Source organism: Pyrgilauda ruficollis, unplaced genomic scaffold (genome assembly GCF_017590135.1).
Source record: "Pyrgilauda ruficollis isolate IOZ18807 unplaced genomic scaffold, ASM1759013v1 scaffold86, whole genome shotgun sequence".
In the NCBI taxonomy this organism is placed as follows: domain Eukaryota; kingdom Metazoa; phylum Chordata; class Aves; order Passeriformes; family Passeridae; genus Pyrgilauda; species Pyrgilauda ruficollis.
This window is the reverse complement of record NW_024530599.1, coordinates 3,159,606-3,185,656: the sequence shown is the minus strand read 5'-3', so window position 1 is coordinate 3,185,656 and position 26,051 is coordinate 3,159,606. Positions and strand designations below refer to the sequence as shown.

General features: G+C 41.8%; 1 protein-coding gene across 1 annotated transcript in view; it reads left to right on the top strand.

Moving 5' to 3' along the window:
* SLIT3 (slit guidance ligand 3) overlaps positions 1-26,051 on the top strand; it is a 467,475-nt gene that overhangs the window by 390,121 nt on the left and 51,303 nt on the right. The window contains exons 25-27 of the mRNA XM_041488030.1: positions 3,277-3,440; positions 7,264-7,388; positions 22,834-22,931. Of these exons, the coding sequence (XP_041343964.1) occupies positions 3,277-3,440; positions 7,264-7,388; positions 22,834-22,931 (387 nt within the window). The remainder of the gene's footprint in view (positions 1-3,276; positions 3,441-7,263; positions 7,389-22,833; positions 22,932-26,051) is intronic.

Genomic DNA, 26,051 nt, shown 5'->3' with positions numbered 1-26,051 from the left:
CTGGCTGAGCTGAAGCCCTGTACCAGCTTTTGGGAGTGCAATGACACCTTCCATACTGGGCATCTGGCTGCTGGGGGTATTTTCAGAACTCCAGGAATAAACAGAGCCTGTTCCATTTGTTTGAATTTCCCTCAGGGTTTACATTAAATGAAGTGGAGATCCAATTTTCCTGGGTAAACTATTCACCTTAGGGAGTGATAAAATCCCCTTTGGCCCAATACAGTCTCTGCACTCTTTCTGTTTAGATGTATGTGCTGCCAGAAATGTAAAATACACAAAGCCCAAATGAACAGTAATAAATAGGATCCATAAAATAAATAAGACCTGTCTGGGGTGTAATTTGCACAGTTGAGCAGTTGGATTTTACAGTACAATTGTGCTCTCCAGTTTCTTAAAGAGGATCCTGAAACTTTTAGGAACCACAATGAATTTTTTCCTGACATGCCCAAAAAAGCTGTGCTTACTCAAAACCAAGTCATACGTAAGTGAAAATAAATGCATTTTGAGCCCCTTCTAATAACACAGATCTTCAGGGAGAAAGCATGCACTTTGAGTCAGTTTGAAAATCATACAAGACTTGCTACCCATCAAACTCTTAAGGCATGGGAGGACAAAAATTTGTCCTAACTGTGCAAGGTGTGGCTGAGGGTGGGATTGGTGTTGTGGCAGGGGCGAGCTGAGTATCAGGGTGTGGAAAGGATGCTCAGTCCTCAAGCCTCCTGTGGCTGGACAAGGGGGATATCAAACTGGCTTTAGAATTGCAGAGAGGTGTTTGTGTAGCACAGACAAAACTATGGATTTTAGTCAGTCTTTTGCAATAGTTTTGAGTTGGTCTGTAACTGGAAAAACAAAAGTGAAATCTAGATGGTCCAAACACTTTCTTCAGAGCTGTTTAAAGCCTACAGGAACATTTTCACCAAGTTTCTTTTATGTCATGAACATCATCTCACTGTAATGGAAATATCACAACAAACTACATAGCTTTAGCTCACTGAATTTGGAGGTAGGTTTGTATGTGCTGTACACTGCTTTTGTTAACTCTTTATTACTTCATTTAGTTGAATCACATAATTGTCTATTTAAGCCATGACTCTACGGACATTTTTAATCCAGGGCAATTATAAGAATGGTACAGCACTGCTGTAGGATTGTGTATAATATTACTTTAAAAAGGGCCCAAATTACTTTAAAAGAGCCCAAAATCTGCTGAGATGGAAGTGGCACCTACACAGTTAGGTCAGGTCCTGCAGTTGCTGTCCTCACCATTCACTGATTCAGTGTCCCAAGCACTGCCCACATGCAAACAGATCCCATGGCACTCCAGGGATTCCACAAATCCTTGGGAACAGATGACGTTGAGTACAGCAAGTATTTCCAACATATTTCCCATAAACAGCTCAGATTTCTAATCCTGCTGAATTATCTTCTCTTTACTCATTTTTTTATTAACTGCCTATAAAAATAAATTGTCCCCTCCTCTTTTTTTCAACATTGTCATGGATAGAGTTATTTTAATTGACTTTATTCAGAGTTGCCCCTAAACAAAATAAGTGTCTGAAGAGAAATATTTGCCCAACATTTTGAAAATGCTTCTGCTGGTATTTCCTTACAGCAGAAGATATTTTTACCTTCTGGAAGTATTTTGCTATAATAGGCAAAGAAATTGAGAAAGTATGTGAGAATTCATGAATGAAAATACAAGAATTATCTCCAGTTCCTAGAAATAAATTTTTTAAAAATCAAAAAAATAACCCCAAGCCAAACCAAACCAAACCAAAAAAATAAAAGGCAAAACTCCCCAAACAAAGCACAAACCATAAACAGAAGCGTGGAAGGATACATTTCTGAAGTTGTCAACAATGTTATTAGTAATCATTTTTAGTGACTATATGGAGAAGCTTTATTTCTAACGTAGTTTATAAATATTAATTAACATGGTAACAAGCTTTCCGTTGTCCTCCCACTCACATTTTATATATGGCAGTTTCTCAACACTAAAAATTTCTCAGCTTTCACTGCTGCATTTTGTTTGACCTTGGACAAGTGAGCCAGTTGATCACAGTTCCAGGGTCAAAAAGTCAACCCAGTAGTTTTTTTCCATTGTAAGCAATGGATTTACAGGAGGAGTGGATGGGTATTTTTTAATGCTGAGCTGCAGTACACATTTAATTTTGATGAATGAGCCCCAGACAGGGTTTGAACCCATGAACTCTCATTATGAATCTGTCTAGGGCACAGTGGGTTCATTAGTCACTCCAATAGAAATGTATCAACAAATTTACTGAGGTTTCTATCTTAATATCCTGCCTGATATGTTTTTATTTGAAAGAAGCTTGAGTTTACAGTACCATCTTAAAAATAGTTTGTAGCATATGCAGAAATTTTAAAGTCTAAAATCCGATTTGAATCATTGGTTTCTTTAGTATCTCTTCCTTGTGCTATTCTTTATTTAGTTTATTTTCCTTTCATGTCAATTCAGGTGTTGTACAGCTGAAGTCTTACATTGACTTTGAGCAAAATAAATACAGACTTTCAACATGCATGTCTTCACATTTTAAACAATTCGTTGGCCTCAATCTGATTTTTCTGAAGTGTGAACTTTTTTTGTAATTGACTGCCTGAAAAGACACTTTCTTTAAGAGAAAGTACAAATTAGTCAAGATAGCACCTAAATTTAAGGTTAAAAGTTTGGTTTTCTTTTGGATAGATGTCCATGAATAAAGGAAAAATTCTGAGAATTATAATTTCACTATATAAATGCATCTTCTACAACTATTTGACCTAATTCAAATGATGGGTCAAGCAGCAAATGTGTTTTCAAAGTCATAAATAGACTTAGCAGACACTGGGTTGCAGTTTGGAAAATGGAGGTATCTTCTGCATATGTGTTTCATCTGGTGAGGAGTCATTAATGTGAGTCATCGGATCCAAACTAAATTACTCAATTCAGGGTTAGAATACGCTTAAGAAGGACAGAGAATTAAAGGGAATCAATGTGATGAATTTGATGAAAGCAATATGTCTGGTGACATTGCTCAAGCACAATTGTTTGGAAAAGGGATTTCTTCTTAGGTGTTTATATAACTTCCCTAACTAATGATGGGAAGAAAGGAGAAGAGCAGGAGATGAATCTAAAATCCTTCCTGAATACTCAACAGATCTTTGCCTTGTTGGGAAACAATAATGTAGAAATGTAGACTGCACCATGCCTTAGTGAGATCAGAGCTGTTTGCTATCTTTGCCAAGTAACCTGTGCTAATTGTTCTGCACCTCGAGGGCCCTGGGCACCAACCCCCTGCACTGTGACTGCCACCTGCGCTGGCTGTCCGAGTGGGTCAAGGCGGGCTACAAGGAGCCCGGGATCGCCCGCTGCCGCGGCCCCGAAGCCATGGCGGACAGGCTGCTGCTCACCACGCCCACACACCACTTCCAGTGCAAAGGTAGGAGCGTGGCACCCTCTGCCCTGGCCTCCCCACTGGGCTTTGCTCTCACACCCTTGGTTTTGCGCGTTGCCGGGGAGTTGGGGTTGGGGTTTGTTTTCCGAAACGTCGCATTCCTTGCAAGTTGTGTTTTCCTGTGTTTTCCCCAAAGTGCAGTTAGCTGCTCCACTAAGGAGAGGAGAAGCACTCCACTCTCCCCTAAGGCAGGAGAAGCATTCCACTCTCCCCTAAGGCAGGAGAAGCAGGGAATCTGAGAGCAGTGAGTGTTCCTGATGCTCACACCAGGTTATGTAATGGCATGTTAACATATAGGGTGTTGTTAGAACTTATTAGAACAAATAATTTGTTTTGGCCTGTGACTTAACCCAAAAAAAACTGAGAAAATAAGAGGTATTATAAAAACATAGAGCACTGCAGTTATTATGTACATTTACTTGAAAACTAAGAGACAGAGAATTCTTGAAGCAAATATTTACCAAAGAGTACATTTTCATCTGCAGATCTCCAGACTGTTCCCATCAGTGGTGATTCAGAAACTGCAGATTACAGAAAACATACCATATCTGAATTCTGTGTGCGTTCATTCAGGAGAGGGTTGGGGGGCAGCTCTGAACAATTTGGGGTGCTCATTGACAGGAGTGTACTGCTTTAGAGAGCACTCAGACAGATGATTCACATTTTGTGGATTAAGTAAGTAGCTCATTAGTGAGTGGTGGTGATTTAAGTCATATCCGTATGTTGTCGTAAAAAAAGAGTTTTGTAGTTTTGCTTAGCTTACCAGCAAGTGCTTGAAGATGGAGCTATATTTACAGTGGAAAAGATGGATCAGTAGCCTCTCTTAGAAATGGAAATGAGGGCATAAAGCCTGTTTTTATGTCTCTCAGAGTGCCATGCCCATTTACAGTGCTGCCTGGCAGGGTGATTTTATAGGTGCTGGAATTAAACTGCTGAACAAACAAATGGTGGTGTTGGGGTGAGTTTAAAACACAGGTTCCCAAGGTTGAGTGGAATTTTATGTCCTTTCAAATATATATTTAATAACTGTAACCTTATAGTTTAATTACTTTGAAATGTCAGTCTCAAAACTGTCAGAACTCTGATCATAATTATCAAACCAGAGACTTCACAACAGTCTCTCAAATGTGAAGTACAAATATAAGTAGTAAAAATACCAAATAATGCACTTGTTGCCATGAAGTGAATCAAAGGAAATAATTGATTTTGTATATTACACAGGATCTGAAAATTAAACCAGAAAGAGATTGGATGTCTTCTTCATTCTGAACCTGTGATATATCAAGAGTTACACTGATTTTCTCTCTAAACTAAATATGCAACTCTTAGTCAAGAGATCAGCACATCTGTGATACAGGATATTAGATGTAGTTGTATGCTTCCTATGTAAATATTAGATTGGTCCACTAGAAAGCTCATGTTCTTTCTAATATCCCAAAAGTCCCCATAGCTTGCTTTAGCTGAACAGAAAAGGAGAAAAAAAAAGTGTTGATTTGGATGGTGTTTGCACAAGCAGAAACAGTCAATGGTCTGGACAAGTGGCAGTAAAGTTCAAGAAGCTCTAGGCCCTTGAAAAAATCACCTTTGCTCATGAAAATACAAGTATTTTGAAAACCAGGGCATGGTTTGGCTGTCTCACTGCACCCTGTTCCCATTTCAGGGAGTGCTGAGCCCTGACCCCCAAAACCCTGGGTCCCAGCCCCGAGAGCTGGCCCATGCTGGGCTGGGTACCTTGAGCTGCTGCGTGAAAGTCGTGCTCAGATGTCCTCTGTGACCTCCAGGAACTTTTACATTAGGAAAAAAATGTAAAAAGTAGTTTAACTTATTCTTGTTAAAAATATGTTTTTAGCCTGTGCCTGAGCAGGAGGTTATGTCTCAGCAGAGCCAAGGAAATAAAAGTGTGTTATGTGCAAGTCATGCAAACTCAGCTCTGCTTTTTATTAACTTGCCCTCCCAGCTATGCAGTAGAGGAAAGGAATGTGCTGGGCTGAGGGCATTTTGCTATATGGATTTATAAATCAAATCCACAAGGGCAAAGTAATGAACTACTTAACTGCTAGGAACTAACACTGTTCTTATTAGCTCCTACATTGATTAGCTTTGATCTATGACGTAGAAATAAATGGAAAATGTACACGTATTATGAAATAAATAGTAGAACAAATTCTGGCTTACTGACCTCTAGATCTAAAAGAGAACACTGCTGCCTGACTCATGAGCCCTCAGAGGAGCCACCTTTGTTTATTCTTTGTATATTTTACCATCAAGACAAATGTAACTCAGATATGTCGCATTCCAGCCCCTGATAGTGCCAGGAATTCAGCTGTGATTTCCTCTTCCAAGGTAAAAGCATGTATGGTATGCAGTTAGGCATTAACACAAAGATAGAATAGGATGACAGCAGTCCTTCATTTAATTTTTGGCATTTTTTCTTCCTGTGTATTTCTCCCTCATTACTGCCTGTTCACTCCCAGTCAGTCCCTGATGGCACCACCATCACTGCAGGACAGGACACAGCCCAGTGCTGTCACCTGAGACCCTTCGGCCCCACTTCTGCCATGTTCTTGTCCTGCTGGTGCTCTGCAAGCATTCAAAGTGAACAGTGGAGGTTTATAACTCGTGCAGGACCATTCAAAGCAAATCCCTGGCTGGAAGGGATTTTTTCATCCTAGTTCTGGTAACTCTGGAGCTTCACCTTCTCTTGAACATCAAATTTAAGCTTATTTTCTTCAGTTCTAATATGTTTCACAATTTAGTCCTTCTTACCATTTATCATGCAGTTACAGAAGCTCTATGCCCACTTTTGGTTAGTACAAGACCAATTTTAAATTATTTTAAAAGTTTTTTATTTTAAATTATTTGAAAATGAAATACAATTACTTTAAGGTCTTTACTGCCTGGTATAATTTAAGCCACTTTAAAGTGCTAGGTTTTATTTTTTTACATATAAAAGCCAACGAGTTAATACTTATTAATATTTGAAATGTAGCCATTTAAAAAATCACCATGTTTTAACTGTGAATATAACTGCCTAAATTAGCTTTCTGTAAAATCTCAACCATAAAATATTGATTGACTTGGGACCCCAAATGTAATTAGTGTTGTTTTAGTCTGTGTTTGTTTTCCTGCTCACCTACAAACTTCACTACTTCGCTGAAAGATTTTTGCTACAAATATGAAGGGTTTTAGATGGTTTAAATATGCTCATGTTATTTACTTGCATACATTTACATATTTGCATATTTGGTTTTATTGCACTTTGCTGAGATAGGTCAGTGTTGATCATTCTTCTGGGCAGAAAGGGAACAAAATAAGTTTCAAACTCTGTTAAAATTAAGGATGGTAGAGCACTTTGCACCTAAATATTCCCATAAGTCTCTAACTAAATCTGCCTTGTACATGGTTTTTATTTATGTTGTTGCATCTGCACTTTCATTCTTGTTATCAGCCATAGAAATGTCAGGTTGCAGTTCCCTGGGGTTGCTGTTGCAGGATTTCCAGAACTGAGAACAGGAAAAATTGCTGAAAGCCATATATATATATAACCCACTCCCTGGAGGTTCCCAACATGCTTTTTTTCAGAGCATATGTTTGCATCTTCAGGAGAATATGAGCATCATTGAGACTTGCCTAGCACTTGATTTAAGCACTTAAAGCCTCTCTGATCCCTGGGAATCCCGTGGTGTCGTGCAGTGCACCTGCAGCATGAGCATTTGTGCCAGTGCTTGGGGAAGATGTCTGTGTGTGCATGGGAGGTGTTAATTCTGCAGTCCAGCTCTCTGCTAACGCTCTGTGTGTGCCTCTGCAGAGCCAGTGGATCTCAGTGTGGTGTCCAAGTGCAACCCCTGCCTCTCCAGCCCCTGTAAGAACAACGGGACGTGCAGCAGTGACCCCGTGGAGCTCTACCAGTGCACCTGCCCTTTTGGTTTCAAGGTATGACTCCAAATAACTACATGAGGAGCAAGGAGCTGCTCCCCATCACTTGTGGTTCTTCAATGGTTGTGCTGTGAGAAGTTAATATTACAAGCACTGGGCTCCAAAGTTCCTTGCTCAGGCAGGTTGTGTGTGACTTTTCAGCTGTGCCCTGCCACAAATTTCATCCTGTGCAGTTGGAAGGGCTTTGCTTTGTGCTGTGACTACACAGATCATCCTGAGAAACTTGCTCTGGTTGCTCCTGTTTTGAGCTGGGTGGTTGGGCTGTTGAGTCTCCAGAGGTCCCTTCCAGTCGTGAGCATTCTCTGATTCTGGGATGTAGATATCCATATAAAATGCCAAGTTGGTTTTATCCTCCTTTTCGTTTCTTGTTTTCTGCCAGCAACCAGATCACCATTTCATAGCTCCCAGCCAAAGGGAAGGCAGTTCCAATGACAATTCAGGGCCAGGTTGGTCCATGGTGACAGAATGTTGACACCTGGTAGTTTACACCCACCACCACAGGCTGATGAGCAGAAGGGTGACCCCTGATCAGACACAACCCCTAAATCAGCTGTCCCTGAATTCAGAGCACTGATGTCCACAGAGGGATCTGCAAATATGAATCCTGTGGATTCCAGTCATTGTGGGCTTCCTGATAACACAGTGGGAAATGAGGAAAGGGTCATTGAGTAAAGCAGTTTCTTCAGCAGTGATGGATAACTCCCCTTGTTCACCCTGCACTGTGAGAGATCCAGGACACCAGGGCACTGTCCCAGAGCAGATGTAGCTGGAAATCCAGCTCAGGAGTCAGTAGCTGAAGGATTATGTGTAAGTGATAAATGAGGCATATGATCTGTTCACAGCCTGGGGGGTTTCAGGTGCTATGGCCAACAGAGGCTGCATCCTAAAGATTGGGATTTTATTATTGGCCTCTTTGGATACTTCCTACAGTCCTGGTCAGTTGAAACAGATGCTCATAAAACACAGAGTAATAAGAATTATAGGGGAAAAAAGGAGGGCAAAACCAGACATTCATGTGGAAGCAAGCGCAAGTATCTGTGTGTTACGCTTCAGGTAGGATTTAGGAATTAATTGGTTCTGATTATATCACCATTTCCCTTCTCTGTTTTCCTGGGATGCATCCCAGAGTAATTGACAGAAACATTGGGAAAGGGAAAATATAAAGCTTATTTCTTCTATTTCACCCTAGTGCCCCTAGTCAAGAATAGTAACAGTTCTCCTAAATAATTGAAAAAGACATTGGAAATTTCCTGTCATTAGAAACCTTTCTACCCATTTGCATATCAACCAGAAACTTTTCTAGGATTTAAAAGACTGTATTGTCAAAAATCTGTTTTGAAAAGAATCAAACTTGGTAACAACTTGCAACTACTTGATAGCAAGCTGTTTATCTCCTCAGGTCTATAAGAAAATGGTCATTTAAATTCCATTTTTAACATAAATTATGTTGAATTCTTCAGGTGGGAACTTGAAAAGTAAATTGTTTCAGAGCTAGCAGATGAACACATAAGTCTTTGCATATATCTTACTCTGTAAGACATGTATCATGGAGCAGGTATCCAGGTTATTCTAAGTAAAAATGTGTTACGAGCATATCTTCTCTTTTTGGCCCTTAGATTGTTATTTGTTGGTTGTTCTTTTGGCTTTTTGCAGTATTCCTTATTCACTGGGATAGATTAGATAGAAAGTTACTGGTATAGATACATTTATATTGCTAAAAGTCATGTTTATGAAGGGAAGATGTATTCAAAAGAAAAATCCAGAATTATCCTGCAGTTTATCAGCGTGTTGTAGTGTGCATGAAACCCCAGGATTCATCATTTTCCTTGGAGGGGTTTTGGTAAACACTTGATGTGACTCAGTTTAAACATCTCATAGAGCATCCAGCTTTTCTCCTCTCTCACACATTTTCTCAGGTGACATCAGTGTGTGATTGCAAAGCCCAAAACCACTGTGAGCTTGTAAGCACCAAGCTGCCAGCCAAGCATGGCAAAGAGCAATCAGAGCAGGCATGGCACTTGGAGCAGGGTTTAAAAATACTGGCTAACAGTTCAGGGAGAATTGGTGGAAATTGAATAAGCAAAAAGGAACTGTGTGTCTTTACCACAGGTTTTTGAATAAAAATGAAATATGACAGGTCGAAATGCAAACCATATGAAAGGAGCACTCTATCTACCACGCAGTTCTCCACCAGAGATTCATGCTAATTCAATAACAATACCTTGCTTCCTTCTCACCAGCCAGCACCAAACAGCTCCATCCATCTGGAAGCTATTTCCCAGACCTTGATAAATTGCCCTAAATCTGCCCTCTCAGCATTTGTTTTTCCTTGTTTGATGTAGATTTAAAAAAAATCCTCTGTGGAAGAGTGCATCAATAAAGTGAAAAACCCACCCTTTTTCCAAATTTAAGCTGACAGCTTTGTAATGTTCCCTGTGAAGGGACAGGCATTACATGAGGCTTTCTGGGGTTCCTGTGCTCATGCCAGCCTGCAGAAAAACACAGGGCAGAAAGTCACCTCAGTTACCAGCTGCCAGAGTGGTGCCTGATGGATCAGGACATTCCCCCAGTTAACTGCATTCCCCAAAGCCTGTGGGCTCGTTTTCGCTGTCACACTGATGGCAGTTCCATCTCTTACTTTTCATGTATGTTTTTCCTATTGAATGTATACTTTGTGGGGCTTTTAGCAATTTCAGTGCTGCCCTTGATGGTTTGGGTAAACTCAAAGTGAGATAAGTCATGGACCACCTGAGCTGCGAGGCTGGAAGGCCCCAGGGGTGTTTGATGAGGACAGAAACAGAGATTGCTCACTCAGGAACAGGCAAGGCTGAGCTGATAATGATCTTTGCTGCTGCTCTTTCCTTAAAATGGGTGATGAAAGTGCTTGTTGGAGATAAAGCGTGGCTGACACAGTGCTGTTGTGGCTGTACTTTGGGGAGAAAGCCCCAAGGAGTGGGGTATGGCACCTCCAGCATCTGGCAGGAGCTCCAGGGTGCCACCAGTGCTGGCAGGAGCTGGCTCTCCATGTTGTAAGACTCATGTTTTCATATTAAACACAGGCATAGAGGTCATTTTCCAGTGGGTTGTTCTTGCTTTTTTTTTTTTTCTCTTCTCCATAGCATTCTTTGAATGATGATTTAAATAATATGTGTGGTTTAGATTGTAAAGTCTGATTGTAAGTGGAGAGATGGAGCTTTCTCCTGCTGGAAATGCTACTGGCCACCTGCAAAAGGCACTGAGTGCAGCTGGGGCTGGGAAATAGATAACAGGAACCTATCAGTTCATTGATTCTGTCGAGTGTGTGGCTTGTAAGTATTCCCACTGATATTGCAAAACTGAGTCCATGGGTGTTGGAATTCAAGAGATTAATCAAACTTGCAATCAATAAGTCATTGGAAAAAACTTCACTTGAATAACTGTAGGAAAAGCTAAGGTGAGTGAAACCAACACTCCATGTATTTTGTCATTGCTTTATTCTGAATATGCCCTTTTGGAGTTTTTTGGCTGATTTTTCTCTTTTATACTTACTTTTTCTTAAAATTGAAGTAGTAAAGAATAAAGAATAATTTGCTTTCTTTCAAATAGGATTATTGTAGAACTGGGGAAATAGTCTAAAATACATTTTTGTTTTGCCTGAAATGAAAGAACATTGCCAACCCAGAACGAGAAGTGCAGTGCCTGCCTAGGAATGTCCACAGCCTCTCTGATTGCTCAGGTAAAGGAGCCAGAGCTGCTGGAATGCAGATGTTTGTCACCTCTGGGTCCTGCTGGCACTGAAAGCTGTCTGAAATGGAAAGTGAAGATAGGTAAAATTGGCACAGCTCACATCTCACACTCCAGGCACCAGATGCTGATGATGGCTGTGGCTCTAAATTTTATCCAAATCTATTCACCTCCCTCTTGAGTTCAGCCTGTGTCCTGACTTTTCTTGCAGACCTGCGGTGTCTTAAGGGTTCAAGTAATTTCACCAATCATCCAGAATGACAGATACAATTGGAAAAATCCTGGGTAAAGCTCTTGGGCTTTGGAGAGACAGCATTCTTTGCAGCCAGACTCTTGTGGTGGGAGGCATTACAGTGAAGCCAGAATGATATTTAGAGAGGAAGCTGGCTCCAAATTTCTGCTAGGAATTTGGCTCTTCCCCCTCCCCACCCCCCATGCCTGGTTTTTGTCCCTGGAAACAAGTTTAGAAGTGGAGAGTCCCAGAGCAGGATGTCTCTGGGAAATGGGGGATTCACACAAATCCCGTGTTGTGCACTGATTAAAATTCTGTGCCGGCACTTGGGGGGGTCAGTGCAGCTGAGCAGGAGCTGTGGCTGCTCAGCCCGAGGCTGACAGGAGGTTTTCTCAGCAGTGTCCCCATGCCACAGGTGCTGCCCTGGCTGCACCTCTGGCTCCTGGGGTGCAATGTCCTTGCCTGTGCTTGAAGCAGGGGAAGTTTGCTGTTGATTTATTTAAGTCAATTTGCACTTTTATTAATTTAAATCAATTTGCACTTCACCACGGTGAGGTTCTGCAGCCTTACACAAATAATCTGGGAGAGCCCTGCAGTAGGGGCAGCCTGGGGAGGATTCAGCACAGAGCTCAGCGTGGCTGTGGTGGTGTGTGCTCACCTGGGGCCACACAGAGACTATTCCAACGGGGCAGTTTCTCGGTGATGCTGACTTGGGTGGGGTTGAGTGGCTGTAACCCAGTGTAGAGTTTGGCTTTTGCAGTGCTTGGTTTGTCAGGCTGATCCTGTGTACAGATGTAGCTCTGTGCTTGTGTTTCCTTGGCTCTGTTAACACACATGTGGGTCCCCGTTATTGTGGGAAATTTAGGACTCCTGAAGAGCTGACTAGTATGATTAAGCAGAAGCTGTTCTTTGTTTACATTACACACATATTTATACATTCTGCAAGCTAATAAGTACACACTTCTTAATTGGTGCCTTTGTCTTGTTCACTCATTTTCTGCCTGCATTTCTTGGAGTAATGACTGGTTACGGTCCAGGTGTTTCACAGTCCTCTGTTATCCAGTTATTGCTGTCTTGGTATTCAGTTTCTCAGCCTTTTCTTTCTTAATTTAGCACAATTTATGTTTCAATAATCTTGACGAATTCTTGAGGCTTTGCTAACAAACTCAGAAGCAGGCTGGCTGGTGCACACTATGGCCTAACCCTTGTGAATACATTGCAACACCCCATGTGCATCCTTCAGCACACAAATTAATCCCCAAGCTGGAGCTGCAAAGGGAGAAGAAGTTGGAAGGGGCTCTGAGCAGCCTCATCCACACGAGCCAGGAGAGCAAACTCCTCTCACTGCCTCCACATGTTGCTCTGCCCTGGCCTCTCTTCTCTCCCAGTGTCAGGGTCAGGGGACAGGCACTGGAATCTCAGCTCAATGCCAAGGTTTCGTGTAGAAAAAATCAGTGCAGCAAAATGCTGTTTGTGTGAGGTGGTTCTGCCTTGAACTTTCATTCTAATAAATTCTCCTGGAGTGTGTGTTTCTGTGATCTGGGGTGTTTTATTTTTGTTTGATCACTTTAACCATACCGAAAATTCTTATTAATGAATGTTGAAGATGCATTTTCCACTCATAGTAAAATAAAAGAGAAAGCCTGTAGGGATGAGAGGTAATGGGTGGCCACATAAAATTAGTAAATCTGTATTTATGTGTGGATTTTTAGGGCAAACACCAGTGTGAGCAGTAAGTGGTTATAATTTCATATAAATCTCCTGGAGCAGAAAAAAAAATGCAGAAATCACAGTATTTTCTTCCATATGCTTATTCTGTAAAATTTACCATGCAGCAGTCAGACTCGTGTTACCTGCTTTTTGCCCTTTCTGTTGTAGTTGGTGTAAAGAAAACAGAGATTTACATGTAGAAGAGCATAAAATGAAAGGCTTAGGGAGGGGTTACTGCCCCAGTTGCTGGCTGAAGGCATCGAGGCAGGAACACACCCACCACAGGCCCTGTAAAAACCCACTCATGTTGTGTGGCAGGCCCTAATGAGGGCTCTTAACAATAAAGCCAGCTCTGAAGAAGTATTTTGATTTTTGTTAGGCCAGCAAGAAAGCAGATGTTGAGCAGCTTCAGGCATTCCCTGTGTTGGTACAGTTCAGGGATGGGGAGCTGCACCCACAGGTGGGCACTGACACATTCATTCTCTTGTCAGTGTGGATTATTCCCCCTCACTGTGGTTTTACTACTGTTTTCCTGGTCTAGTTCTAAATGAGTGACCAGACTTCCAATCTTTCTTTTCTCAGGGTAAAGGAGAAGTTTTTATTGGCATTAGGCTGAATTTCAGGCTCTTGTTCTTATGTTTGCCTGGTCCTGTTACACTAAATAAAAATTTTTCTTCCTCTGTGGTTTTTCTGCCTTTCAGGTGATTGCTGGTTCCTATAAATCTGCTTAATCAAGTCCTGTTTAACCAGATCTTAATTTTCTGCATCCCACCATTTCTGCATGATTGAACCAGTTGACGTAGTTGGCCACAGCTGAAAATCCTTATTGTAAATTTCCTTGTGATTTTCTGTCATCTGTTATCCTTGAGGCTTTCTTGGCTCTGAGTGTACTGGATAAAATGGCTTTTGGGTTTCTTTTGTTGTCCAAGAACATGAGCAGAGATTGTCCTGGGAGGTTGATTGCCTTATTTTCTCCTTTCCTTTGGAGATGATGGAATTGATGAAGTTGCTATAAGCAGGCTAAGATGAAAAGAAGAGTGAAGCCCCTGCTGTTAATAGAAATGATCCAATGCCAGACTCGTTTGGGAATTAGATTGGGATTAGATTAGTGTGTAGGGCAAGTGCACAAGCACTGCAGGTAAGGTTGTCCCAAAGCTCTCTGACCCCTGTGGTCCCTGGGGTCCCCTCCTCACACTGCTGAGAGACTCTGAAATAAATATTGTGCTCTTGCCTCACACAGTGGGCATGCTTCACTTGTTCAGTACTCTGAAAAACTCATGTGCACGTTTGATTGTGAAATCACTGCTGCCTGCCTGGGTTACCTGCTAGTCCAGCCCACTATCAGATTGATTTCACAAAGGACTGCTGGTGTCTCTGAGAGGGGAAACCTTGCAGGGAAGCTCTGCACATCTTGCACAAGCAAAACAGGTTACAGTGACATTTCTGCTGAAATAGTGTGTATTTCAGGGGGAGACCTTTTATCAGCAAAGAGCTGCTGCTGCAAACCAAATGCCTGCATCCTTAACAAACAGGGATGTGCCAGCAGAAGGTTCTTCCAAGGGACTGGGACTCTTCCAGCATCCTTAGCTCTGTTTATTTCAGAAACCCAGTGAGCTTTTTGGAGAGATTTTTTAATCACATAATCTCTGCCTCATGTTAGGCTTCATTGGGTTTCTGTTTATAATGAGTGCTCCTCTATAGGCAGGCTGTTCAGTAGCTTAAGCATTAGGCATAGTTAATCTAAAATACAACAATGATATTTCTATTTCCTAAATCATATTGATAGTATTTTTGTTATCTATATAAATGTCCAGTCGTTATAACTTTCTCTACAGAGGTCACATTGAAAAAGAGGCACTAACTTTTGATAGCCTGAAAGGGAAAGTTTTATTGTCATTGCAAAATATACTTAACAAATAAATAGGCACTTAAGTATTTTGAAGGTACTAAAACCACTCTTCTCATTCATGAATACTGGTTTAATTAGAGACTACATAGGAAATATTCAGTGTTGGATTTACATCAAATATATTGGGTTGTATTTCATGTATAGAGTCAACCCTCAGCAAAATTAACTATTTTCAGTGTCCCTAATTTTCTTCTGCATCTCCCAAAATGTTCACACAATGGTCTGGATCAGTCAGTTGTAACCTTGGAAGCTCTAGAGCACCTGTCCCATCCAGTCTGGCACCTCTGGACTCATTTCAGACATGTGCTGTGTGAATTGACTCATGATGGATTAATGACATATCTCCTGTCATTGATTAAAAGCCTAAAAGAACATTGAAACCCAAAGTATCTATGTAAGGAGAGGTTTGGAAGGGCAATCAGGATTTGCATGGTAATTAATATAATTACAAAATAAACCTCAAATGTCCACAGAGAATTAAATTCCATACTCATAGGAAAAGAACCAGAGTTTTTAAAAAATAATATGATGAATCCTTGCATTTTGACTTTGACAGGCATATTCTTGATTACTAGCTGGAGAGGTAATGGAAGGTGTATTATACCCTGGAGGGTCATAAATCTTTCTGATTGAAATAAAATGAGGCTTAAGAGAGCAGAGTTTGCCTAATTTGCTATAAATTGACAATTGTGATTTATTAACAAGGACAAGGAAGTCACTAAGAAGTGCTGCTGCCATGGCCAATTATTGTTTAATCAGATGCCAGATGAAGCTAGACTGGCATAGGACATAACTGTATAGTGGGCTTTAAATATTGTCTGCATTTTTACTTCTGATAGTAACACTGAGAAAATTTGCAGAGGAATCTGAATCAGCTGAGTGATGGGAGGGACAGCACAAGAACAATAGCAGGGTCTCTTCATAACCTGCTTTCTGTGCCATTTAGCAAATAATATTTCTCATGTTTATGAACAGTAGGCAACTCTGTTGTAGTATGGATGTGTCAGTGTAAGTATACCTGTATAAACAGAGATGCTGAACTGCAAAAATAATTCAGATTGTTCTAGGTAAATTTGGATTTGTATTAAAAAACTTTTATTCCAAATTAGAGGTGAATGAAATAAATTGTTTTTTCATATTAAATTAAATGGCTTCTGAACAGCAGTCCTCAGAAGGCACATTTTTATTACCCCAGTGGAATGGGTGAGTGGAGAGAAAGAAGTAATTCACCCCCAGTGCGAGTGGGGATTCGTCCCCGAGGTGTGGGTCTCTGTAGCAAGGTCTGTGTTCAGAAGGAGGAGTCACAAGATTTTTGTGAACAACAGATGATCAAAATCTCTCAACTTCCACCTGGCAATCTGAAAGCAGTCTGATCCAAAATCGCTGTGATATTTTCCATGCCTTGCCAAATAATTTGTATATATGCCTGAGCAGATGGATCTAACGTGGGCCCTGCCAGCTCTTCTGGTTGTTTGACCTTGCCAATGAGCATCAGGTACATCTTTTCCAGATTGAGGCTTAGCCACTGTGTCCGTGGCCAGAAAGAGCACAAGCAAGGAAAACAGTATCACCTGGATCTGCTGAAGAGTTTCACATTGCTGTGTGTGATAGCCCGGTGTCGGCTGTCTGCATGTATCTGAATATCAGTTTCAAATGGCCTCGCTGGTAAAATAACACCCCTTCCCAATGCTGTGCTGTTTAGCCTTTCCTTTAAAAGATTTTAAATAAATTTTGTGTTTGGAAGTCAGTTCCATTCTTCACACATTTGACAACATCTCTAATTATTTGGTAGCATTCTCTTCCCCAAGCTGTGTTTGCAGGGATCCATCAAGTCCCTCATGCTGCAGTTAGAGCTGCTGTCAGCCTCGCAGTACATGTAAAACTTCTTTTTATGGTCCCATTATAGCAAATACTGGGTATCCCTGCCTTGAAAGGCTCTGAAATATACAACCATGAATAGAACTTGAGAGAGTTTTTCCAACCAAACTTGTAACTTAGCGTGTTGGCTGTGAGGCTGAATTTATGGTATTGTGTTTCCTTGGTCAATTATGCAAAATTCTTCTTGTTTCTTCTTTGTATTTATGGCTGCTAAATGTGTTTATTACAGAGAAAACTGCTGAATGCCTCATTCTTTTTTCTCAGCTCAATTTTCTAGTGGAATTGAAGTTTATGTGATGAAACTTTGTTCATGAGACATCACATTCCCTTCATGCCCTGGAAAATTTCAATTTACCCTCTAATTTTGACTATTTTTGGCAGAGGGATAAAGGTTTCAGGTGGTGAAAGAAGTCACTGGTAAAAAATGCGATTAGGTCAAAATTAGCATCAGTTTATACCTTATTGGATAGCTGCATGGCACAGCTTCAGGAAAACCTTTGATCAAAGTTCTCACTTTACTAAGCATGAAAGAAGTAAAACTCAAAGGAAAAAGCTGCATTCAAAAGTTCAAACTGAATTCTCTTTCTGTGCTGGGTGTCTGTGTCTTCTACTGCTTCAGGGTTTTTTCCCCCTCTCCTTACCTCTTGTCCTGTCCCATGTCATTTTTTTCATACAAAGCATCAGGAAATTACTGTTGCACACCACAATTAGCCCTTCCCTCTGCTGTTGGACCTTTCAGGCCTGAATTTAAGGGCAGGTCCCACTGGCACATCCAGGTGTAGCAACACTCAAGTGTGCCCATCAACCTAGATCAGAATAATTCAGAAAATTATAAAATCCTTGCCATGCTCTGTGGGAGCAGAGCACAGCTCAACAAAGCGGCTGCAAGTATCCATTTATTCTTAATTTCCCAGGATTAGGAGGTCAAAATGTTAAAGTTGGCAGATACTTGTAGGTTGGAATAACATTCTTGGGTATGCTCATGGAACACAGTGTTCTTCTCACTTATCTTCCTGGGCATTTTCCTTCTAGCATTTTCCTTCCAGCCTGTCATGAAGTGGAAGATTTAGTAAGCCTTTTCCCTTAATGTAATGATTTCTCATTAACTTCTGACCAGGAAACCCATAAGACAAGTGTTTAAATGTTTGTGAGACTGAGAGTTGGATGTGGATGCATTACTCCCACAATTAGGAATGGAAAGGACAGAGTGTGCAATACAGTGTCTTTGTAGATGTAATTTTGTCTGTTTTCCCTAAAAGCTTTAGCTGTATTTAGACCTTGATAATTAAGTTGTTTATGAAAATTTCCTGGTTCTTAATTTAAAGTCTCTATCAACTATATTTGTCTTCATTTAGTATTTTTGCTAAACACATGAATGCTACCATCTGTTCTCCACATATACCATCTAACTAAAATTTATTATGAGCACATTGTATGTTGTTAACAAGTCGAATAAACTTTGGTATTTCTGTTGTAGAGCTCATTTTTCCAGCATGCTGTGAAACACTGTAGTCATTGAGCAGGGCTGTAATTAGCTACAAAGAGGTCTCCCTGTTCACAAAGCAGTGAGGCTGGATAGATTCCTGCCTGTCTGCAGGTGTCTCCCTGGCTGCCTGGGCCGTGTGTCTCCTGCAGTCAGCAGTGATGGTTTTATACACCAGGAGGTTCCCACCTGCTGCCTGTGGTGAGCTCTGTGCTGCCACCCCTTATCTGTGCCCACTGCTGATAAAAACAGGAGAAGGGTCACACTGGGATGGACAGAGTTCAAACCTCTGCCACGTGGGTATGAATGAAACTCTTGGTCTACACAGACAATACTGATCTTGAAAATTAATTGAAAAAATAATTGCAGTGGTTGAAACAGTGGTAAGGCAAATGAGTGCTTTTTTGACTGTATTATCCCTTCTTCTTCCTGCTGAGGGTTCTTATTAGGTTTTGCTACTTGTTATTGGGTGTTTTATTGATCATGATATAATGTTCCCAGTATTGGATCCTTGTAAAAGTTGGAATTTGGCACAGCAGTGCTGAGGAACAACTTGTAGATGCAATAATGCCCAGTACAGGTAATTTGAAACAAAAAACTGACTCTTTCTAGCTATGGTGAATAGTTCTGTTCTCATTCACTGAAGCATGGAGCTGGAGCAGCCCAGATAAAGTCTGGACTAGCTGAGATACTTCAGCTTTAAAAGAACAGCTGGACTCTGATATAAGTCTTCTAATAAGTTGCAGAAATTTCCTGTTTCAATGCCTAAACCTTTCCACTACCAAAAGAAAATGAGAGAAAAATATATAAAAGTGTTTTGGATCTGATGCCTTCCTATCAGACTAGACCAAAATTTATTGTATCCTGCAAAAGCTCTAGAAGTAAAATATTGCACACAGAGGGACCTTCATCCTCTTTCTGTGAATTGCTGAGACAGTCCTATCTTCTTGCCTGTCCTTGAAACAAGTCTGCACCTCTATTTCTGCTTCAGACCTCATTAAAAGGCTCTTTAGTCTTGAAGCAAGTAGACAATATTCTCCTTTGTAACAATAGTTATTTCCAGGCAATGTAGCTCAAGGAGTATTTCCCAACTCACAGATAAATTAATTTTAGTGATGCTTGACAGCAATTCCATTTTTCCAGTAAGAAGTCTTATAGTAAATTGAGACTGGAGAATTGCATTATTCATTTGAAAGATGTTTCTAGAATGTCTTTAGGCTCTTCTGGGTAGTGACAGTCTCATTCAGAAATAAAATGGCCTTGCTTTGCTGTAGATTTATTAGTACCACTATTTTCTGCGGCTTCTCTCCTCTCAGAGTTCCTTGTTTTCCAAGGAACTTCCTTGTCAGAGAAGTTGTACTTGTTTTGTGCTATTGATAAAGTCAGCTTTGAGAAGATAATCCTCAGAGAAGGATTAAATTTTGTTTGCCCATGTATTACAATGGGTAAACTGAGTCAGTAAGACTCTGATTTTCTTAAGGCTACATTGCAACTCATTGTTGCAGTTGTCTGATTCAGCAGCACATTCTAATGGGTTTCCATGCTGCCTGGGGCCCAAGAAGCCAGTAATTGAGCCATGTTCAGTACAGAAATGAGAGCAGAATTTGTCATGCGAAACTTCATGTGCCAGTGCAAGAGTCTGAAAGGATCTTGCTCTCATTTTAACATTTATCTTTATTAAATTTTTACAAGAACATTCAAATTAACCTGAGTAATTATAGTGGAAGTGATGGGCCTGTTTTATATGGTGTTCAACTGTGACAAAAATCTTCAGAAAAACAGATGCTTTGCTGCTTGCTCTGCTTGGCTGCCAAGGGTTTAATATTTTAATGATACAGGGGTGAAGAGTTTGTATGGAATAGAAGTAGCTGATGTTAGTGAAGTACCTATATAACAATCAAAACAATATACAGGAAAAGTATAAAAAGCCAACAGCTTCCAGCTTCACTACAAGAAGGTGGTGAACAGCCAGGACTCAGGGCACAGATGGACGAGGGATGGGCAGTGCTGGAGCGGGGTGGGAGCGGATCAGTGTCACCGTTCCACGGCTCGCATCCGCAAAGCGCTGCGGGTCACACGGTGCCAAAATAAAACCTGCATGAGCTTCCCTCGGCACCATCCCAATCCTTGCCTGAGACAGTTGGGGACTGGGGATTTCAAATGGAGAAGGACAGGCTGCTTGGCACACGGAGCACGGATGGAGCAGAAAGCCTCTGTGCCAGGCCTCGCGTGAGCGCCGTGCGTGCTGCGGGCCCTGCTGCGCTGGGGATGAACTCACAGCCAGGCACGGTGGCCAGGGCTCTCTGGTGGCCTTTGGAAGTGTTTCTCTTCTGCTGCAGCCATGGAGAAGTCTGTCCCTCTTTCCTTGTATTTGACGGAATTTTAAAATGCAAAGCTGCATCTCCTCACTCTGGGGAATGCTGGTGACAGAGCCTCAGGAAATACAGCTTTGTTAACAAAGCTCCTCTGTGGTGTTGGATGCAATTATAATATAAAAAGTATAAGATATGTATATACATACATATTGCTGGAGGCCAACAGTATGAGGCTCAATAAGGTCAAGTGCTGGGGCCTGTCCTTGGGGCACAACAACCCCTGCAGCTCCAGGCTGAGGGCAGAGGGGCTGGAAAGCTGCCGGGCAGGAAAGAACCAGGAGGTGCCGGTCCCCAGAGACTGAACATGACCCCATGTGCCCAGGTGGGCTGGAAGGCCAGTGGCATGTGGCTTGTACCAGAAACAGGGTAACCAGCAAGACCAGGGCAGTGATTGTCCCCCTGTACTCAGCACTGGTGAGGCCACACCTCGAGTGCTCTGTCCAGCTCTGGCCACCATCACTGCAAGACACTGAGGGGCTGGAGCATGTCCAGAGAAGGGGACAGAGCTGGGAAAGGGTCTGGACAGTCCCAAAGAGTGGCTGAGGGATCTGGGGGACCCATCCTGGAGAAAAGGAGGCTCAGGGGGGACCTTCTCCCTCTCCACAAGTCCCTGACAGGAGGGTGCAGCCAGGTGGGGGTCAGGCTCTGCTCCCAGGCATCTGGCAATAGGACAAGAGGAGAAGGCCTCAAGCTGTGCCAGGGAGGGTTCAGGCTGGATTATCAGGAAAAAATTATTTATTGAAATGGTTGCTAGGCATTGGAATGGGCTGCCTAGGAAGAGGGTGGAGTGATGATTTCTGAAGGTGCTCAAGAAAGAGCTGGGGGTGGCACTCGGTGCTCTGGTCTGGTTGTCACAGTGGTGATCAGCCAAAGGTTGGGTTTGATCCTGTAGGTCTTTTCCAGCCTAGTGATTCTGTAATAATCAGTGTGCCTCACTTCTTCACAATGACAAGTACTGAAGTTTTCAGTGGTATTTGGAGGACTGACCCATAGGATGTGTGAGCAAGAACCAAGCACCAGGAGTGGACAGACCAGACCAATTGAACCCTTTACTGAAGTTCACACTCATAAGCTGATTTGGGTTTTTTGTGCCTTGGTTAGGCTTAAAATTGCACCAATTTCAAGATAAGCACTCTAGAGACAAATTAAGACAAAAAACCAGCTACGTGGACTGAATTATTGTATCTCCCAAGATATTTTTCTCCTCTTGACTGAAGTAATCTATGAGCTTTCCAGCAGATGAGCAGAGATCCACTGCTAGCAGGGTCTTCAGCAGGAAGAGCAGAGTGATCTCTTGAACTGCTTGTGATTGCTCAGATCCTTTGAGTATTGAGGCTTTTGGGTGGCTTTACTCCACCCTGCTGTGTCAGTAACTGAAAAGCAAAACCAAGCTCTTCAATGCATTTGCCAGTTTTACAAATAGCTTGTCCTTAGCAGCAGAATATAATGAGCAGAGAAATATGTTTATGCCTTGAAAAAGAAGTTAAAGTCAGTAGCAGTGGAGGTTGCTTATGCTGGTGAGGTTCTGTTAGAACTGAGGTTCTGAAATTTTCTTAAGGGCAATCTTAAAGAATGGAACTGAGTCAATGATGAAATCTTGGTGTGTTCTGTGTAGAAATTCAAGCTCAGCTCCCAGCACACAAAGGGCCTCTCCCCCGTGGGTTCTGACTCTGGTAACGAGCAGCATGTGCTCTTGCAGGGTTTAACTGAGTGCCTGGTAAATGCAGTTGGTGAGTGCTGACTCCGCGTGGGCTTGTGCTGCCTGTGTGTGGCCTTCTGCTTACCTTTGGTCCTGAGTCATTATTTTTATTGTAACTAACATTAAAGTGTGTTAGAATGATGGTGAAACAAGCTGTTTCCTTAAAACACTCCAGTGAAAGAGTTCATTACAGTCTTGAACCTGAAGTGATACTGAGATACCCACCAGTCCCGTTGGATAAAGCAGTTGTCCTGCCAAATTCTCACTGAAGTCATGAATAAATCTGATAATCAATAAAGAACATTAGGTGATGTCGTGGGTCTGAAGACCACAGACCTTGTGTAAGTGGTGCCACAAGTAGAGTGAAGGAACAAGAGACACTAAGATAACATGAGTCTTACTAACATTGTTTCTTTTGAATTTTCCCAAATAGGGTCGAGACTGCAGTGTGCCCATTAATTCCTGCATTCAGAATCCATGTCAGAATGGAGGGACCTGCCACCTCACAGAGGCAAATAAAGATGGATTCAGGTAGTAGCACAAAGTTCATTTAAAATGAGATGATAAAATTTAATGTGTTTCTGCTTTGCATTAATGAACTGTACTGGCTACTTTATAGAAACTGCTGCATGTGGCATTTCTATTTGCCATACTAAACTATTGCTTTGGTTTCCTTGGTGTAACATATCATTTCCTGTGAAACAGGCCTCCTTATTTCCTCATAATGCAATATACATTTAAGAGCTTTTGAGCAGTCTCTATGTTTGCATTGTGTTATCTGTATCCTAATTTTCCTTGGGGCATTTCAGGCTCACATCTAAGCTGTTTTTGTATTTGTAAAGTAAGCATCTGTTGCTTGACAGCCAGATCCAAAATGTTTTCATACTGAAGAATCTTGCAGACAAACAAGCTTTAAAGAAACAATTAAAAAGCATGGGGAGATTGCCGCATCTTAAGCATTGTGCCTGCAAGAGAATAACCTCTGCAGATGGATATTGTGGATTTCTGTTTGCCCATATAACGAAGATTTAGCATAGGTGGGGATACTCTGAGAGAAGTCCAGAAATTTTAATGAGATGGCTGGGAGATCTGCACTGCTGCAGGCACTACTTCACAGCTAAGAAAATACAAGTTTGAGGCTTTGGTCGTTGTCATTCAAGTGAATGACTCGTTGTCATTCAAGTTGATAGAAAGTTTCTTTTTAAAAAAGAGCTGCTAGAATTTTCATACATTTGCTCCTCCATGTTTACACTGTTTCTTGCAAAAGAAGAAGCAGTAAACAGAAGAAATGCCCCAGTGCTTCTCTCAGTGCCCACCCTCAAGAATTCTCAGCTTCCAGAAGCAGATACAGCACATCACAGGACAGGATACTGGTGATATTACAGTGGAAAAGCACAGGTTGATGGGGATGAAGAGACACTGCCAGGCTCTGTAATCAACAGCAGCAGGAGGTTTCCAGCGTGGAGAACAGATGCAGACATGGTCCCATCTCCATGAGGGGCAGCTCAGGGCTCAGCTGGAGCACGTGTGGCAGCCCCTGAGCAGAGCAGAGGAGTCTCCTGAGTCAAGATGTGTCAGCAGGGCCATGGTGGTGGGAGAGGAGGGGGAGGCTCAGCAGGTCACAGCACGTCCAAGTGGTCCTGATGCTTGACAGACTCCGTATATTCTGGTGAAACCACTCTCGTGATCTGATCTACCTCCTCTTGATTCAGATTTCAGCATGCCCAGCAGTTTTTGGAGTAAAAGTTCACGTTCAGTTTCTGCTTGAGAGAATTAATGGTCTGGTGGACTTCAGTTCACTTTCCTTTGTGGTCACTCAAGCTTTCTCCCACTTGTGCCAATGTAAAACTGCACCATTTTAGAATATCTGGAGTTTGTCACTCAGTACCCATTTTTCAAAAATATAGCTGATACCAAAAATGCAGTAGTAAAACATTTTATAATATCCATAATACTAGAATGAGACCTTCAACATATCTTTTGGACTGGGTTTTTCTTTAGCATTTTTGTTTTGTTCTGTGGTAGCAGATAAAGAGTTTTGAATGACCTGATTTGAGAGCTACTTCTGCATTTCTCTCATGAATTGAATGAATTTTACAATTTCAGAGGCTTTGCTTCAGTTCCAAATGAGCATTGTTTTTGAGATCCTTTATAAAACCGCAGGGGTGGTTTTGCTGCTGAACAGCATTTGAGGCTTTTTAGGCAAGGGTTCTGCTTTTTATAGTTATTTATATAGTTTCAGTTGGTCTAATAAAAGACACATAAAACCATATCTCATCAAAACCCTGCTGCATCAAATTGAATGTTCAGCATATGCATTGCTCCATTTTCTCCTTGTTTCTCATTCAGTCACTCCATAACCTCTGTGGCTCTGCAGGACTGTGGAGCTTTACCATGGCTTAGGGAAAGGTGGTGTGGAGATGGAACAGTCTGTGACAAGGAAGACACAGAAACATTTTGAGATTGAACTTGGTTGGGCTGGGGTTTTTTGGTGGGAAATCCCTCCAGTGGATGGCAGCAGTCAGAGTTATGTACATATAAATTGTGTTCACCAGGATGGGAAAACGCTGCCCTACGTTATGTGCTGTGAGGAAGCGGATGTCAGAAACGTTTTCATGAGAGGCCTCCCTGGATTTTTTTGTTGTGTGGCCTGTAAAAGAAATTATATCTTCTGTATATTCTCTTCCCTAGGGAAATATATTCATACACAAGCCCTGCTGCCAAACTTGTCAAATCTTTACTCTTGTAAAAAGGAAACTTAAGCCAAAGTTCTCTCCCTGTGAAATGCCAAGCTTTTTAACTCTCAAGTTTCTGTGGCCTTATACAAAAAAATTACCATTTGAAATAATGCTAAGGTGATGATGTTCCCCCCAAAGACAGGAAGCTCTTAGTTATGACTGAGATTCCAGCCCAACACCCCCGCTGTGCCTGGTGCCCACAAGGGCTGTCAGCAGCAGGGGCCTGGGGCACTCAGGTTTGCTCGAATGGCAGATCCTGGTGGGACAGCCAAGGGCAAAGGTTCAGCTGCAGTTACTCCATCCTCTTTTACTCTTGCACTTTTTCAATCCTGAGTCATTTTCATATTCTCTTCCTTCAAGTAGGGGCGACCTCTGTGTTGAGAAATAGATAAGTGACACGGTGTGGCTCAGAGGGGTGGAAATGTGAAGTTCTTCCTCCCTTTGAATTGCTTGTTCTAACCTAATCTGTGCCTGCCTTGACAAAAGGTTGCCCAAAAAGTCACTTACTAAGGCTGATGAAAGAGATGGCCAGTGAGACAGGTCCTGGTGGTTCAGCACGTGTGCAAGGGAGGCTTTGGCAGAAGCAGAGCTGTCATCTCTGCTGCACACAGGCAGCAGCTGATCTCTGCTAACCTGCGGTGCTGGGACACAAAGGCTCTGGGTTATTTTAACTTTTCTCCATATAAAACCCCCTCCGGTTCCCAGATCGCTTTTTTTAGCATTTTCCACAAACTGTAAGTTCCCTCATAAATGTAAAATCCTGGAACTGATTAACTGCCTAGTGTTAATTCTGCGTAGTTCAAGGAAAAATATTGCACTTCCAGACTTTCAGGCTACTCCATTGGGATCTAGACATAAAAGGCATCTTTACCATGAAATTGTAATATTCCTGAAAGAATTTACTATATCTATT